The sequence below is a fragment of the Diorhabda carinulata genome, chromosome 8 (assembly GCF_026250575.1).
Source record: "Diorhabda carinulata isolate Delta chromosome 8, icDioCari1.1, whole genome shotgun sequence".
NCBI classification, from domain to species: domain Eukaryota; kingdom Metazoa; phylum Arthropoda; class Insecta; order Coleoptera; family Chrysomelidae; genus Diorhabda; species Diorhabda carinulata.
This window is the reverse complement of record NC_079467.1, coordinates 17069207-17082370: the sequence shown is the minus strand read 5'-3', so window position 1 is coordinate 17082370 and position 13164 is coordinate 17069207. Positions and strand designations below refer to the sequence as shown.

The window sequence follows — 13164 nt, the reverse complement described above, 5'->3', positions numbered from 1 at the left end:
TTTTGAGGGCTTTGCCATGAGGCCCAAAAATTCGAACAATTATAACGGATATTTAAACTATGGATTTTTATTATGGAGATTCTATGGAATGGTATCGGAACGAAGAGTTCGTGCCAAAAAAGCAAAGTCACGAAAAACGCCAAAAAAGTTTGGCTACAATATTTTGGGACTCCGAGGGTGCGCTACAACTCGTGACGATTTTTAATCCGTTGAGATAAGGATGCGGGGATATTTCAGGTAACCGAAAAGGTAGTCCGTGTACATAATACAACTCGTAACAGATCCATTGAGTGTATTACCTAGAATTTAGTACCTAATACACTTTGTAAAGTTGCAAAATCCAAAAATTAAACCCTAGAAGTTAGGTTAGGTTAGGTTAGGTTGACCGTTATAAACATTATTTTCATGTAGATTTCACCTAACCCAAACTTGGTTTAGGAAAATACTAACATTGAGATTAATTTTTGATTATAAAAAGCCTAATGCTTTAGGCAAATGTCTGCAACATATATATGGCTTACCCACTACTACTATTAAAGTAAGTCAATACTTTGGGGATAATATCATGGCAGATATGTCTAATAGTAACTTATTGAAAAATGGTTGATTATTTGGTAGAAAATCCGAAGCTGCATAATCTTCCGTCACGAGTTGTCTAATCTTCATGACGACCACGATCACGATCAGTTGGCAAATTGTAACAGGAGTTAAAATTTTATGGCGGATATTGAAATCACGAGTTGACTTGCTCGAATTCAATTATTTTTGCGTATTTAGTTGTACTCCAGGTAAGATTTCTCTTTGTTCCATGTCGTTTGGGATGCGTCATTTCCATGAACTTCAGAACAGTGTCAAAATGCTGTTTTTCCAATATAGGGAGAAAAAAAAGTTACTTACATCCTTTATTTTATAAAAAAATATTCTTAATACATACATACACAGTTATTGAAAATGTCAATTTTATGACACGAAATACTAAAAATAGTTTATAATTACTGAAACAACAAAAATTAAACTTATGTCTGCTGGTTATAAATAGATATTAGAAAAAAAAAATCAAACAAACAATAGTGAATATATTAACGTTGACCTAAACGTATCGCCCTGTGCATACTTAAAGCGATATTCTAATCGTAGGCATACGTCTAAAATTAATCGTACAGGACAAAGACAGTTGCGATGTGCTTTAAGTCCGTCGAAAGAAGAACTTTTCGAAAATAGATCAGATCGTTGCACCCTGATCATTGTCTGTCGAACGGGTACCTCGTGAGTGTGTGCTTTATACCAGTGCTTAGAGTTTGACCGTAAACGGTCAGATATATATTTTTCCAGCGATTTCTTTGTTGATAGGATCCTGTAGGTATTCCACGTTCTATTATTGTGAAGTGAATAAACAGTAAGATTTTTTTTGTCTCAATTCTTACAAAGTTACGATGAAACTGTATCATTTATTCAATCAAATAATTATTTATTTAGTTAATTTATAGTGACATCCAAATATATTTTTATGGTTGAATAAATATGAAGGGAGATCGGAAAGTAATGGTCGCTTTCTTGAAGCAAATCCAAACGAAAAAGGTTTATATTGAGAATAAATAATACTGGTAAATACTGTTTTTGTAGGAAATTTTTTATTCATGTTGGTGCATCCTCATTGATAAAACTAGTTTACAAAATTAAACTTTTTGTCTATTACCGCGAATTTTGTGGTTCACTTATGACTTGTCCCAGAAGTACTTGGTCTGCCCTAGAGATGCGGTAGTTATTTGAAAAATACCACTGTATTAGAAAGTACACAATCTATACAGCATATGTTTCAAGTTTGAAGACGCCTCGTTTGTTAGTATTTGCTTGGCAGCCATCAATAGTGAACTTTTTAAGTGAATTTGTAAACATGGAAAAAATTGGTCATCGTTGATTGATACAGTAATTTTATTTGGAAAGCCAAAGTCCGACCAATATAATAGCTGAACTAAATTTTACTCTGGTTGAAACCAATGTTGAAGAAAACCCACAAAAGACAGAAAGTCCGCGAGCTAGTAGACACAGTAAACATTTCAAAAAATGCGGTACATCGCATATTAACTGAAAACTTGGCGCAAGATGGTTGCTGCGTTTGCTTACAATGGAACAAAAACAACTCCATGGAGATGTTTCCATCGAGTGTTTGGTAATGTTTCACAGAAATAAATCCGAATTTTTGCGTCGTTTCATAACCATGAATAAAACTTAGGTTCATCACTTCACACCCGAAACAAAAAACAACCAAAACAATCGACTGAAAAGGGGAAACCGGCTCCTAAGAAGGCAAAGACCGTTACATTTGCAGGCAAGAGCATGACGTCGTTTTTTTGGGTTTCGCGTGGGATAATTTTTCATCGATTTTCTTGAAAAAGGAAAAATTATCAACGGCAAATATTATGCGAACTTATTGCAACGTTTGAGCGAAGAAATCAAGCAAAATCGGCCGCTTTTGGCTAAAAAGAAAGCGTTTCATCAAGACAATGCAGCAGCTCACACATCCATTATTGCAATTGGCAAATTGATTGAATTAAAGTTTGAATTGCTACCTTATGCGCCCTTTTTGCCAGATGTAACCCCCTCGGATTATTTTCTGTTCCCAGACTTGAAAAAATGGCTCAGTGGTTAAAGATTTTCTAACAAAGTAGAGGTAATGTCGGCTTTTTTGAGGAGCTTGACGATTCTTATTATAAAAAGGGTATTGAACTGATTGAACACCGCTGAGAAAAGTATATGGAGCTAAAAGGAGATTACGTTGGAAATTAAATATTTTTTCCCAAAATTTTGGTGTTTTTTTGATTGTTCAGCTACTTCTGAGACCATCATAGTACCCTCAAAATTTCTTGAACAGCTCGAGTTACTTTGGTTTTGATTGTCATCATTTAAGCGTATATATTAATCAATAAAAGGTGTATTTTATTATGTTAATATTAGTATCCAAAGTTTTTGCATCATAATTAGTTCAAATAGACGTTTTTTGGAACAATTCAGATTATTCTTGCTATTTATACGAAGAATATCTGTTAATATTGTAGAAAAGTTTATCAGAGTTGGTGAAGAATAATAGCTATTTCGAGTATTTTGAGAAGCTCTTGGGTAAAAAAGAGATGTCTTGGGACCCCAATAGTGTTTGTAGATTATGTGCGGAATATTTAAGCTTAGAGAAAGTAACCGAAAAATTTAAATAAATTATATAAGTTTGTTAAATATTAGTGATAAGTTAATTATAAGTAAGTTAAGTGTAGTGTTAATTGTTTAATTAATTAAGTGAGTAAAAAAAGTGTTACACTCCACCGATAGTGATAGTGTAAATAAATAAGCAAAAATGACAGAATTTTTCATCGTCCATAACAATGACTCTGTAATTAGCAAAGTGTATCCTCCTTAGTTGACGACAGCATCTTTGTATCTGTGCTAATTCATTTAGGACATATTCAGTACACTTTCGTCTTTTTCGATATTTTCGACCATTTCTTACCAATCCACGCGATCTGGTACTCTTTGAAGTATGGTATTTACGCGCTAATTTTTTTACGAAAACGTCAGTTCTTTTGATCTTCTTACCTGCCTTTATACTATTTTGGAACAAAAATTTTTGGTTTTTGCACTTTTTTGCTGTAGCACGGCAATTGCTTCGACGTGAAACATTTTGGTGTGAAAAAATGCAAACTATGTTAGGCAACTTATAAGACTAAACTTATAAGACATATAAGACTAAAAGGAGTTGTCTAATTTCAAGGAAATAAATCATTTTTTGTTTACAAAGACATTTTGATATTGCTACATACGAGATTCTATTTTGCATAATATTCCAGGTGGGTGATACTAATTCCTAGATATAAGAACGTAGCAGATAAATTTTACTGCCTAGTACTCTATAGAGTACCTGTATCACTTCAGTGATTATTTGATCCATGATCAAGTTGAAATAAGGATCGGTTTAACGCCTAATATCATCAGCTATTGATATGTCCTTCGAATTTTGTTTATTATAATAATATTATAAGGAAGTAAAAGCGTTTGTTTATAAAAAATGGAAAGGAAATTCTTATCGTAATGAAACATTTCGTATTAGTTGTAGATACGGAATGTTTCTGAGGATTTTTCAATGAGAAAACTAGAACACGTTGTTTGTAATTTTGAACGTAATATAAGCCTTATCAGTTTCGCAGGAAACGTTATTAGCAATAATCAACCCTACGGTATTATTTCGTATTACGTACTGTGTTACTGTACACATAACAACCAAGAAATAATCTTTGAATTCACCTTTTTTTGTAAGTAAATTGATTCACCAATTTCCTTACTAAAACGACTTAGTTACGTTGAAGAGAACAGCTACCAAATGTTCCATTTGGCATAATTGTAAAGAGAAACCTTACAATTTTTAAATTAATAATCAATCAGTCAAATCTGTCGATTCACACACACACATACATAGTACCAACCTTTCTTTTCAGATTCTTCCCTTCAATTTCCATTTCATCTAATGATGTTATTTGTCTTCGACATTCAATTTCCTTCCTACTTCAATGTTTGCTATATTCTTCTTTTCTAATTTGAGGTTGTCATTTTCCTTTGCTACTAGATTTCCCTCCCACATCAATAGTTTGACTATCTTCTTTGCTACTTGATTTCTTTCCTACTTCGATAGAGTTGCTACCTTCTTCTTTTCTTAATTGAGGTGCTTTCTTTGGTGCTCGATTTCCTTGTTACTTCAATAGGTTTACTATCTTCTTATCTAGATTGAGGTCATCCTTTGCTATCTCCTACTTTTCTTTATTAAGGTTGTTCTCTCGCTCTCTTGGAATGTGTGTTTTTCGTATTAGCAGGTTCCTCTTCTTTCTTTGCTCTTGTTTTTGGTCTCGTCATTGCTAGTCTTCATCAAGTTGTTTTCTTAGCCTTGGATGCATATTTTTCTTTGTCATCTTATTCAGTTAGATGTTGGTGTGGGTCCTCAGCTCTCAACTCAACGGATCATTCTTTTCTGGTCAAACTTTGTTGGGTCTTACTCACTGTTTACTTCCTGTTTGTTGAGCTTCTTAAGATGATTATTTGTAGAAAAGGACAGAATATGCATCATGACAATAAAAAAATTACAATTTTTTAAAAGAGTTGAAGTAACGATGTACTGAATAGATAAATCAAATACGAGGAGATAAATTTGCGCGTGCGTTGAGATATTCTCACTACAATTTAAGCCATTTTGGGTTTTAGATGAAGGGATAAATTACCAAAAACCGACCGCATTTGAAGAGAAAACACATCGAGACAACGCACCTTCTCACACTTGTGTGATGGCCGTGGTATGAAATTTGCCAATTGTACTTCGATTGGTTGATCATCCACCGTATTCATCAGATCTGACCCCAAACGATTTTTCCCCGCTTGGATCGACTTCTAATCATCGCCTTACCTTCTTTGTATAGTCCACTGGTGGTTCTTTATCAAAAGTGATTTCTTGGTAGCCACGACGACACCTTCTGATAGCTTCTTTTTGAAGGACACTGTCTAGTTAATCTTCCACTTTATACTCCAAACGTCGATTCGATTCATGGCTTCGCTCAATTTTTCTTGATTTTTCTGGTCTCGTTCACGTAGACAGTCATCAGGGTGTCGTCCGTTTTGAGGATATCCGCCGTTTAGTGTAGAGTACTGAGAAAACAAATGCTTCTAGCTCTTGGTTCTGTTGAGCAGTAGCTTAATCAGGGATGTAGAAAATCCAACTTCTGTCATCTTAAATATCAGGTCTTCGTGCTAGATACGGTCAAAGGTTTTTTTGACATTCAAAAAAATGAATTGTTAAATACTTGAGCGACGTATTCTACTATTTCACGTATTTATTTGTGGTTCTTAATTTTTGTTGCTGGCATTCATCCACTTCTTCTTCTTCTTCTTCTTCTTGTAGTAGGACGAGGTCCTGTCAAGTCTGTCATCTGCCCTCTTGTGACGCCGATGTCCAGCTATCGTACCAGCGTTTTGGGGGCCTACCGATTGGGCGTCTTGTGTCTGGTTTCTGTGTTTTGGCCCATTTGACAATCCGTTCTGGAGCCATTCGTTCTACATGGTCTCTCCATTGTCGGCGTCTTGCTCTTACCCATCTAACGACATCTTGTACTCCCAGTTCTCTTAAGGTATCTGTGTTGGGTATTCTATCGTGGAGTGTGGTACCCTTTATTGTTCGTAATATCTTCATCTCTACTGTTCTCATTTTTCTCTTTGTTTGTGTTGTGTCTGCCCTTGTTTCTGCGGCATAGGTTAGTATGGGTCTGATACAGGTCTTGTAGATTCGCTTCTTACTTTCTATGCTCATATATTTATTTCTCCATATAATGTCCCGTAAATATCCCGATATTCTAGTTGCTTTCTTGATCTGCTTATCTACCTCGTCCGTTATGTTTCTGCTGCTCGTTGTTTCTACGCCCAAGTAGTTGAAATTCATTACTTGCTCTATAATGCGCTCATTTACTACCAACTTGCATCTTATTGGGACTTTGGATATTACCATGCTTTGTGTTTTCTCGCATGAGATTTGCATGTTAAGTCTCTGTGCCGTCAGGTTAAATTTATGAAGGAGGCGTTGTAGATCGTCTTCATTTTCAGCTATAAGTATAGCGTCATCTGCGTAGCAAAGGATTCTCAGGCGACGGTTATTCATTTCGAATACTGCATTAACTTCGTTTACGCTCTCAGTTATTTGGTCCATTATTACGTTGAAAAGGCATGGGCTTAGGCTATCTCCCTGTCTTATGCCGGATGAGACTTTGAGTTCTCTTGTTAGCCCACAGTCTGTTTTTATTCTTGTTTTGGTGTTGATGTTAAGTTGCCTTACTAGATTTGTATAATGCTTCTTGACGCCTTTTTGGTTTAGTCGGTGGATTACATCGTTGAGTTTTACTCTATCGAATGCTTGCTTTAGATCTACGAAACACGTGTACATGGGTTTATTTTATTCTATGGATTTCTTTATCAACTGGCGTAATATAAATATTGCGTCTATAGTGGATCCACTGTTCTATTAATTTTGAAGGAATGAGAAGCATGCAGAACAGAAAAGTACAGGAGCTATTGAGCAGTAGCTTCGTCAGGATTCTGGAAAATCTGGCTTCTGTTATCATATATTCGTTTCGGATACGGTTTTTTCTTTAAATTCAAGATGGATTGTTTCTTGTTGAATTCTAGGGAGGCGTTACCTACAATTTCAGAACTTTTTTATTTTTGTTGGTGGGATTTATTGACTGATCCGTTAATTGTGGATGGCTGAGAGCTGCACAGAAGATAAAATGCTAGTGGTAATCACGATTCAAGAGCTGATAGATGTCGACATTGGAACTGTTAAATTTAATAAAATGTATCGCCATGTTGCATTAAAAATTACACTGGTAGATTGGTTAAAGTTTCATTTTTCCATATTAGGTGTGGGGCAGACAAATGGAATAAATTCGTTGATAAATAAATGAGACCGTGTTTTGACAAATTCTTCGACACGTTTATCCCTGTATATTATTTATTCTTTGGATTCATCAGAAAATTTTAGACAAAATTTATGTACATAAACGCTATTCATCCACTTGGTATTAACTGTATTTTTTTAATAGGAATTTACGAAATTTGCGCGAAAAAAATAATGTGACTGATGTAGGAAAACTGGGCCTGGGGGTTTAAGAATGTTCGGCAGATTTATCATAGTGAAATCGTCTTTAATACAACTCGGGATAATTTTAATAGCCTGGCAGTGGTATGTCATAAAGCGGTGACTTATTTGGTGTTATATCCTTTGTTTAGATTGCTATTCGGCACACTTTATCCCGCTTATGCTTCATATAAGGCTGTGAGAACGAAGAACGTCAGAGAATATGTAAGTATAACAACAACAATAATAAACAAAAATATTCAAACTGTTTGATACCAAAAATATCACGAAAACAATTCGCTCAATTGCGAATATTGCGACCGGTAATTTCGCAAATTATTATTTATACATTCTATCTATAATGACAACTCTAAATGTATGACTGCCCACTTTTTTATTTAAATTACTGTTAATTATGTTAATTACTATCTATCATCGTTTTTAATGTGAACAGTCAATGACACAATATTCCAATATTTACAGTTAAGTCTGTAATGAGTAATTATTAAATATTTCGTCGTTGTTCAATCTCTGTGAAGCCACATTAGTGTATAGTAGCCTTGGAAAGCGAAGCCGTGTGGATTGGAGTATTGTCATGAAGAAAGCGCACACATCGGCTGATTTTGCCACGCTTTTATAGATACTTAGAGATACCCTCATAGACCCAACATATTGTAACTTGTACCTTTTTGGCACGGGATCTTCTTTCCGAGGTCATTCCATGGATTTTCTTTTGGATGTCTAGAAATCCCCCACATTTTGTCGGACGCTGCTTTTGCACTAATTTTTGTCATATTTAAATGCTGATGTAGGATCCTTGGAACACTTGTTTTGCAAATGTCGGTCTGTTCTGCAATTCCTTTTGTTTTTAGGCGCCGGTTGCTTTGAAAATTTTCACCTTTCAATTTAATGTTTTCTGGAGTAGTCACCAACATACTACACGTGGATAATCTTCTAATGTCTAGTGTCCCTATCTAAAACCTTAGAACAATTTTTATTTGTTGAAAATGATGGACACAAGTCACCTTAAACAGTCTCAATTCTATTTTTGATTTTTGTTGGTGTTAATCAATCATTCTTTAGTCAAAGATATTATAACAGCGCAGCGTGAAACTCAATTTGAGACATTTTTCGAAACAATTTGACTGAGAGGTCGTTCGAGCTCTACTATAATAAAATGGATCGAAGCAGTTTGTTGAAACTTTGTATAAAGCTTGTCGAAGCTTGTCACAGGCGCGAGAATAAAGATTTTTTACGATCGCATTATAATTACTATACGAGGCCAACAATTCATAGACTACACTACGTATATACTGCGCAAAAATAGTAGCACTCTCGAAATAGTGCCTCCGTGACATCTCCCTTGGTCCAGAAAAAAGAACAAATGGGAACAATGGGCACACTGTACTGGGTAAGGCATCAAGTTTTGATCAAAAGTAATGGTGGATACAGTTAAGTTGAAAATCTGAAATTACTAAGCTGTACATTACTTTGCATCCTTGAATCGCTGCAGTCCAAATTTTATGTTTTTAATGTTTGGTCATCTATAGAACCTACACTGAAAATTTCCCCAAATGGATTAGCTATCTTCAAGATTAAAGATAGCTTAGAAATCTCCATTCGAATGCTTACAACTCTCGCATGCCTCTAACCATCATTATATGCTCGTTGTAGATTATACGTAGCATAGTCCATGAGCTCTTGGCCTGGTGATCGCAAAGGAGAGCCCACGAAGAGCACCAAAAAAGTGATGGCTACAATATTTTGTAACTGAGATGGTATCTTTTCGATTGGCTTAAAGGAATCAAATACAACCGTAAACTTTGCATAATACTCTGACTTACTAAGACAGTTGCATCAACAAATTATCGAAATAAGGCGCGGCAAAATCAGTAGAAATGTACGTTTGCTTCATGACATTGCTCTCAATGTCATGAATGTAATTGAACACCCCGCCATATAGCCCCGATCTGTCCCCGTCTTACTATTTTTTGTTCGCAAAGCTGAAGGCGAGTTAAGGGGTAAAATATTTAAGAGCAACGATGAAATTAAACGGGCGGGGTACGAACATTTTGACTCCAAAGGTGCTTCATATTTTATAGTGGATATAAAGAGAGAATATATTGAAATATAATAACAATTTTTTTATTTATGATCTTTCTATGTTAGGCTAAGACCGTAGTTTTTCTATTTTGAATGCGATTTTTCTATTTCTAGGTAAAATGGATGATGTACTGGATAGTTTTTGCTCTATTTACTTGCGCAGAAACGTTTACAGACGTTTTTTTAAGTTGGTAAGTATCTGATTAGTGTTTTTTTTCCAACCACCGCAAATTCGGAATGTTTCATTTCATTTAATGCTTCAAAAAACTTTGCATCGAAGTAGTGCAAAAAATATGGTTTGTTAAACAAAGTATGTAGTTCATTATTATTTAAAAAAAATATTGGAGGAATTTTCTTCTTCTTAACTCGGAAGAATATTTTTCAAATTAATAAAACTATTTACAAATAATTATTATGGTTTTTGTATTTACAATTGCAGAAATTTCAAAGTGGCATCGATTGACTTGAATCTATATATAGATGCTACATGCAAGCCTTTTACGTCCATAGCTTGAAAGTGATTTCTTTCCACTTTTCATTTCTTCTTCTTCTTTGCTTTCCATTTCCAGTCCTAAATTCCTCTCTTTCTCTCTCCCTCTCCCTTAGGTTTTCTATCACCTCTGCGTACCATCTTTTCCTTGGTCCTCCTTTTTTCTTGTTCCCCCTTGTTCTGTGTCCATCATTTTTTTTGTTGCTCTAAAATCTGGCATTCTCTGTATATGACGTAGTCACTCTTTTCTTTTGGATCTTATTATTTGCTTAACTCTGCTTCTCCAGATAAATTCCATATTTCATTCTTTGTTCTTCCCATCCATCCAATTTTCCCTCCTTTTAACCCCTTAGTATCATCTTCCTATTTTACTTTCCCACTTCTTTTCCTCTGCTTTGTCAAGAACCCAAGTTTCGCCTTCGTAGCTCACTGTTCGCCTTTCTGGAGATTTTTTTGGAAAATATTGTTTCAGTTCTCCCAATTGTTTCTTCCCTTCGTCATCCTTGCTTCTAGATTTCCTCCCTCGTCACCGTCTTATTTAATATTTGATATTCTTTGGTTTGTTTTTATTTTCGTTTTTTTATATTCGAGTGTCATTTTGATAAGACGTTGAAATTTTTTTGGAATGTTTAGATCTTTAGATAATTTCTTATCGAAATCTCAAATTTACAGCCCTTGTAATGTAATATATCATTTTCACTATTATTATCACCGAAGTAAATAGCTTCTGGCTTGAACTATAAATAAAGGCCACAACTTTTCATCCTTACTTATCTACCGCAACTTTTTTTTTCTGATAACTACGACCGTAAAAGAAGTTTGGCAACCGTGTTACAACAGTGCCATTAATAATATTATACCCGTTCATAGTTCATAGTAGAATAGTGTGGCACTTGTTGCTGTTAAGCACATTGGCTTTCTGATAGGTCCTTCGTATCCCACTTGACGTTACCATAGGCCGATTTCCTCTAAAAAGCCAATCAGACGCTCTTGTTGAAACCTTTTGATGAAATAATCACCAGAAGAGAGAGAAACTGCCGTGGCTTCGTTCCGTTGCAGGATGGAGACCGCATGATGTCCTCATTCACCGCGCTAGTAAAATCCGGTTCTTCCGTGAAACCGGTATCGGGTTGTTCACTCCACCTACGGCCAGCTGCAGCTTCGATCATCCCTTCGATTTCGCGTAGCTAGCACCGGGCCCTACTGCGAGTGCAATTTTAAAGCTTTTAAAGTCAACTTCTTGTTCGATAGACATGGAACCTGGGGTTCTTGGCCTCTTAACTTGCTTAAACTTGGACCTCCTGATTTGAAACCCTGAGTAGAGGAGGGTTAAGGGTCGAGGCAACCTTAGGAGTCGGTAAGGACTGAGCCTTTCGGCAGCATTTGTCTTCCTTCTCCTTTTTGCTTATCCACACCACTGATGTTGCGATGTTCGCGGTACCTAATCAGGACTCAGATTAATCTCTCAGCGCTTTTACCTTTTATGCTAATTGCACCGTCCTTTACACTCGTGCCCACATAGGCGCGCACAAGGAGAGCGGCCGCTGGGTCCCTTCACCAACGTAAGGTCCAACGGCTTTTACCCGTTTTGAAATGTCAAAATTTCAATATAGGAACAGCAGTGTTGCCGGATGCATAAACATTTCAATAGTGACCCTTTTTATTAATTTTTAATAATTTGTTTCAGGTTCCCATTTTACTATGAAATTAAAATAATTCTAGTCATTTGGCTTTTATCTCCAGCAACTAAGGGATCCAGTATATTATATAGAAAATTTGTTCACCCCACCCTCAGCTCTCGGGAACAGGTAATACATAGCCTATAATGTATAATGGCGGCTTTTAATTAAAAAAAAAATTGAATGTTTTGTATCAAAATAATAATTTCTTGATATATTTTCGTTTCTGTCGGGTTAAGGATCATAAATGTTAGTTTAGCGTTTTCGAGGTCGTAAAATCCATTTATCGAAGTCTGAGATGTCGGAAATTGGGTAAGTTGACTTCCGGTTCAACTTTTTGTACTGGATTTATAAATTAAACGGAAGGTTTCACTTCAACAGGAGGAAAATTGTTTACGTTTTTATTTATTCACGTTTATTTACAATCAAATTAGGAGAAGTCTCTTGAGGTCGTTACGCCAACCGAATAACGGTTCCATTTTCTGTTTAGGTTGTGTTAGATACAATTTATCTTCGATTAAGTTAGGTTTACATGATATGTTTGGAAAATAATTCGTTAGATTTTATTTCGAAGCAATTGCATTTTGCAGCGTTAGTTACTTATAGTTGGCAACACAGCGGATCGGACTGACGTGAGCTTTCGTAGCAACAGGATTAGTCAGAGCTAAGTAGCACATTGCCAGTTTTCCAGTGTCCAAAAATGTAATATTAAACAAGTCTATAACTAAAGCCATGCTTGTTGTCTCTTTTGACATCAGAGGAAATGTGCATTTCGAATTTCTACCAATATATCGTTACTGCTACGTCGAAGTCCTAAGAAGATTAACCGTGTCAGGTCGGACATCAAGGATTCTTGAAAGGTCTACCACGTACTCCACCCGCCAGACTTCTTTTTGTTTCCTCGGCTCAAGAGATCGTTGAAAGGACAATATTTAGAGACCCTGGATAAAATTAGACCCGTTTCGACGAAGTAGTTGAAGGACATCTCCGTTGAAACCTTCTAAGAAGGCTACATCGCATGGAAATCTCAAGGACAAGAGTCGAAAGGAACTACCGTTTCGTGTAATTCATAAATCCACTTGAAATAACCGGGAAGTAGCAATTTTCGCCATTTAGGAACTGGATAAATGGATTCTGTGATTTCGAAAACACAAAATTAGCGTGCTTTTATTATGATTCTGTACTGGACGGATACAGAAGTAGTGCCTAAATTAATTAACACATTTTTAAATATCTCA

The 13164-nt window shown here is 35.7% G+C and overlaps 1 protein-coding gene across 5 annotated transcripts in view; it reads left to right on the top strand.

The window, feature by feature from the left end:
• Nucleotides 1–13164, top strand: part of LOC130897266 (receptor expression-enhancing protein 1) — a 47217-nt gene that overhangs the window by 7671 nt on the left and 26382 nt on the right. For 4 of the 5 annotated variants that reach the window (XM_057806032.1, XM_057806030.1, XM_057806028.1 and 1 more), the window contains exons 2-4: nt 7807–7879; nt 9872–9948; nt 11935–12055. In XM_057806032.1, coding sequence (XP_057662015.1) covers nt 7807–7879; nt 9872–9948; nt 11935–12055 — 271 coding nt within the window. Of the gene's footprint in view, nt 1–1114; nt 1397–7619; nt 7880–9871; nt 9949–11934; nt 12056–13164 lie in introns of those variants that run through there. The other variant, XM_057806029.1, reaches the window with a different exon arrangement.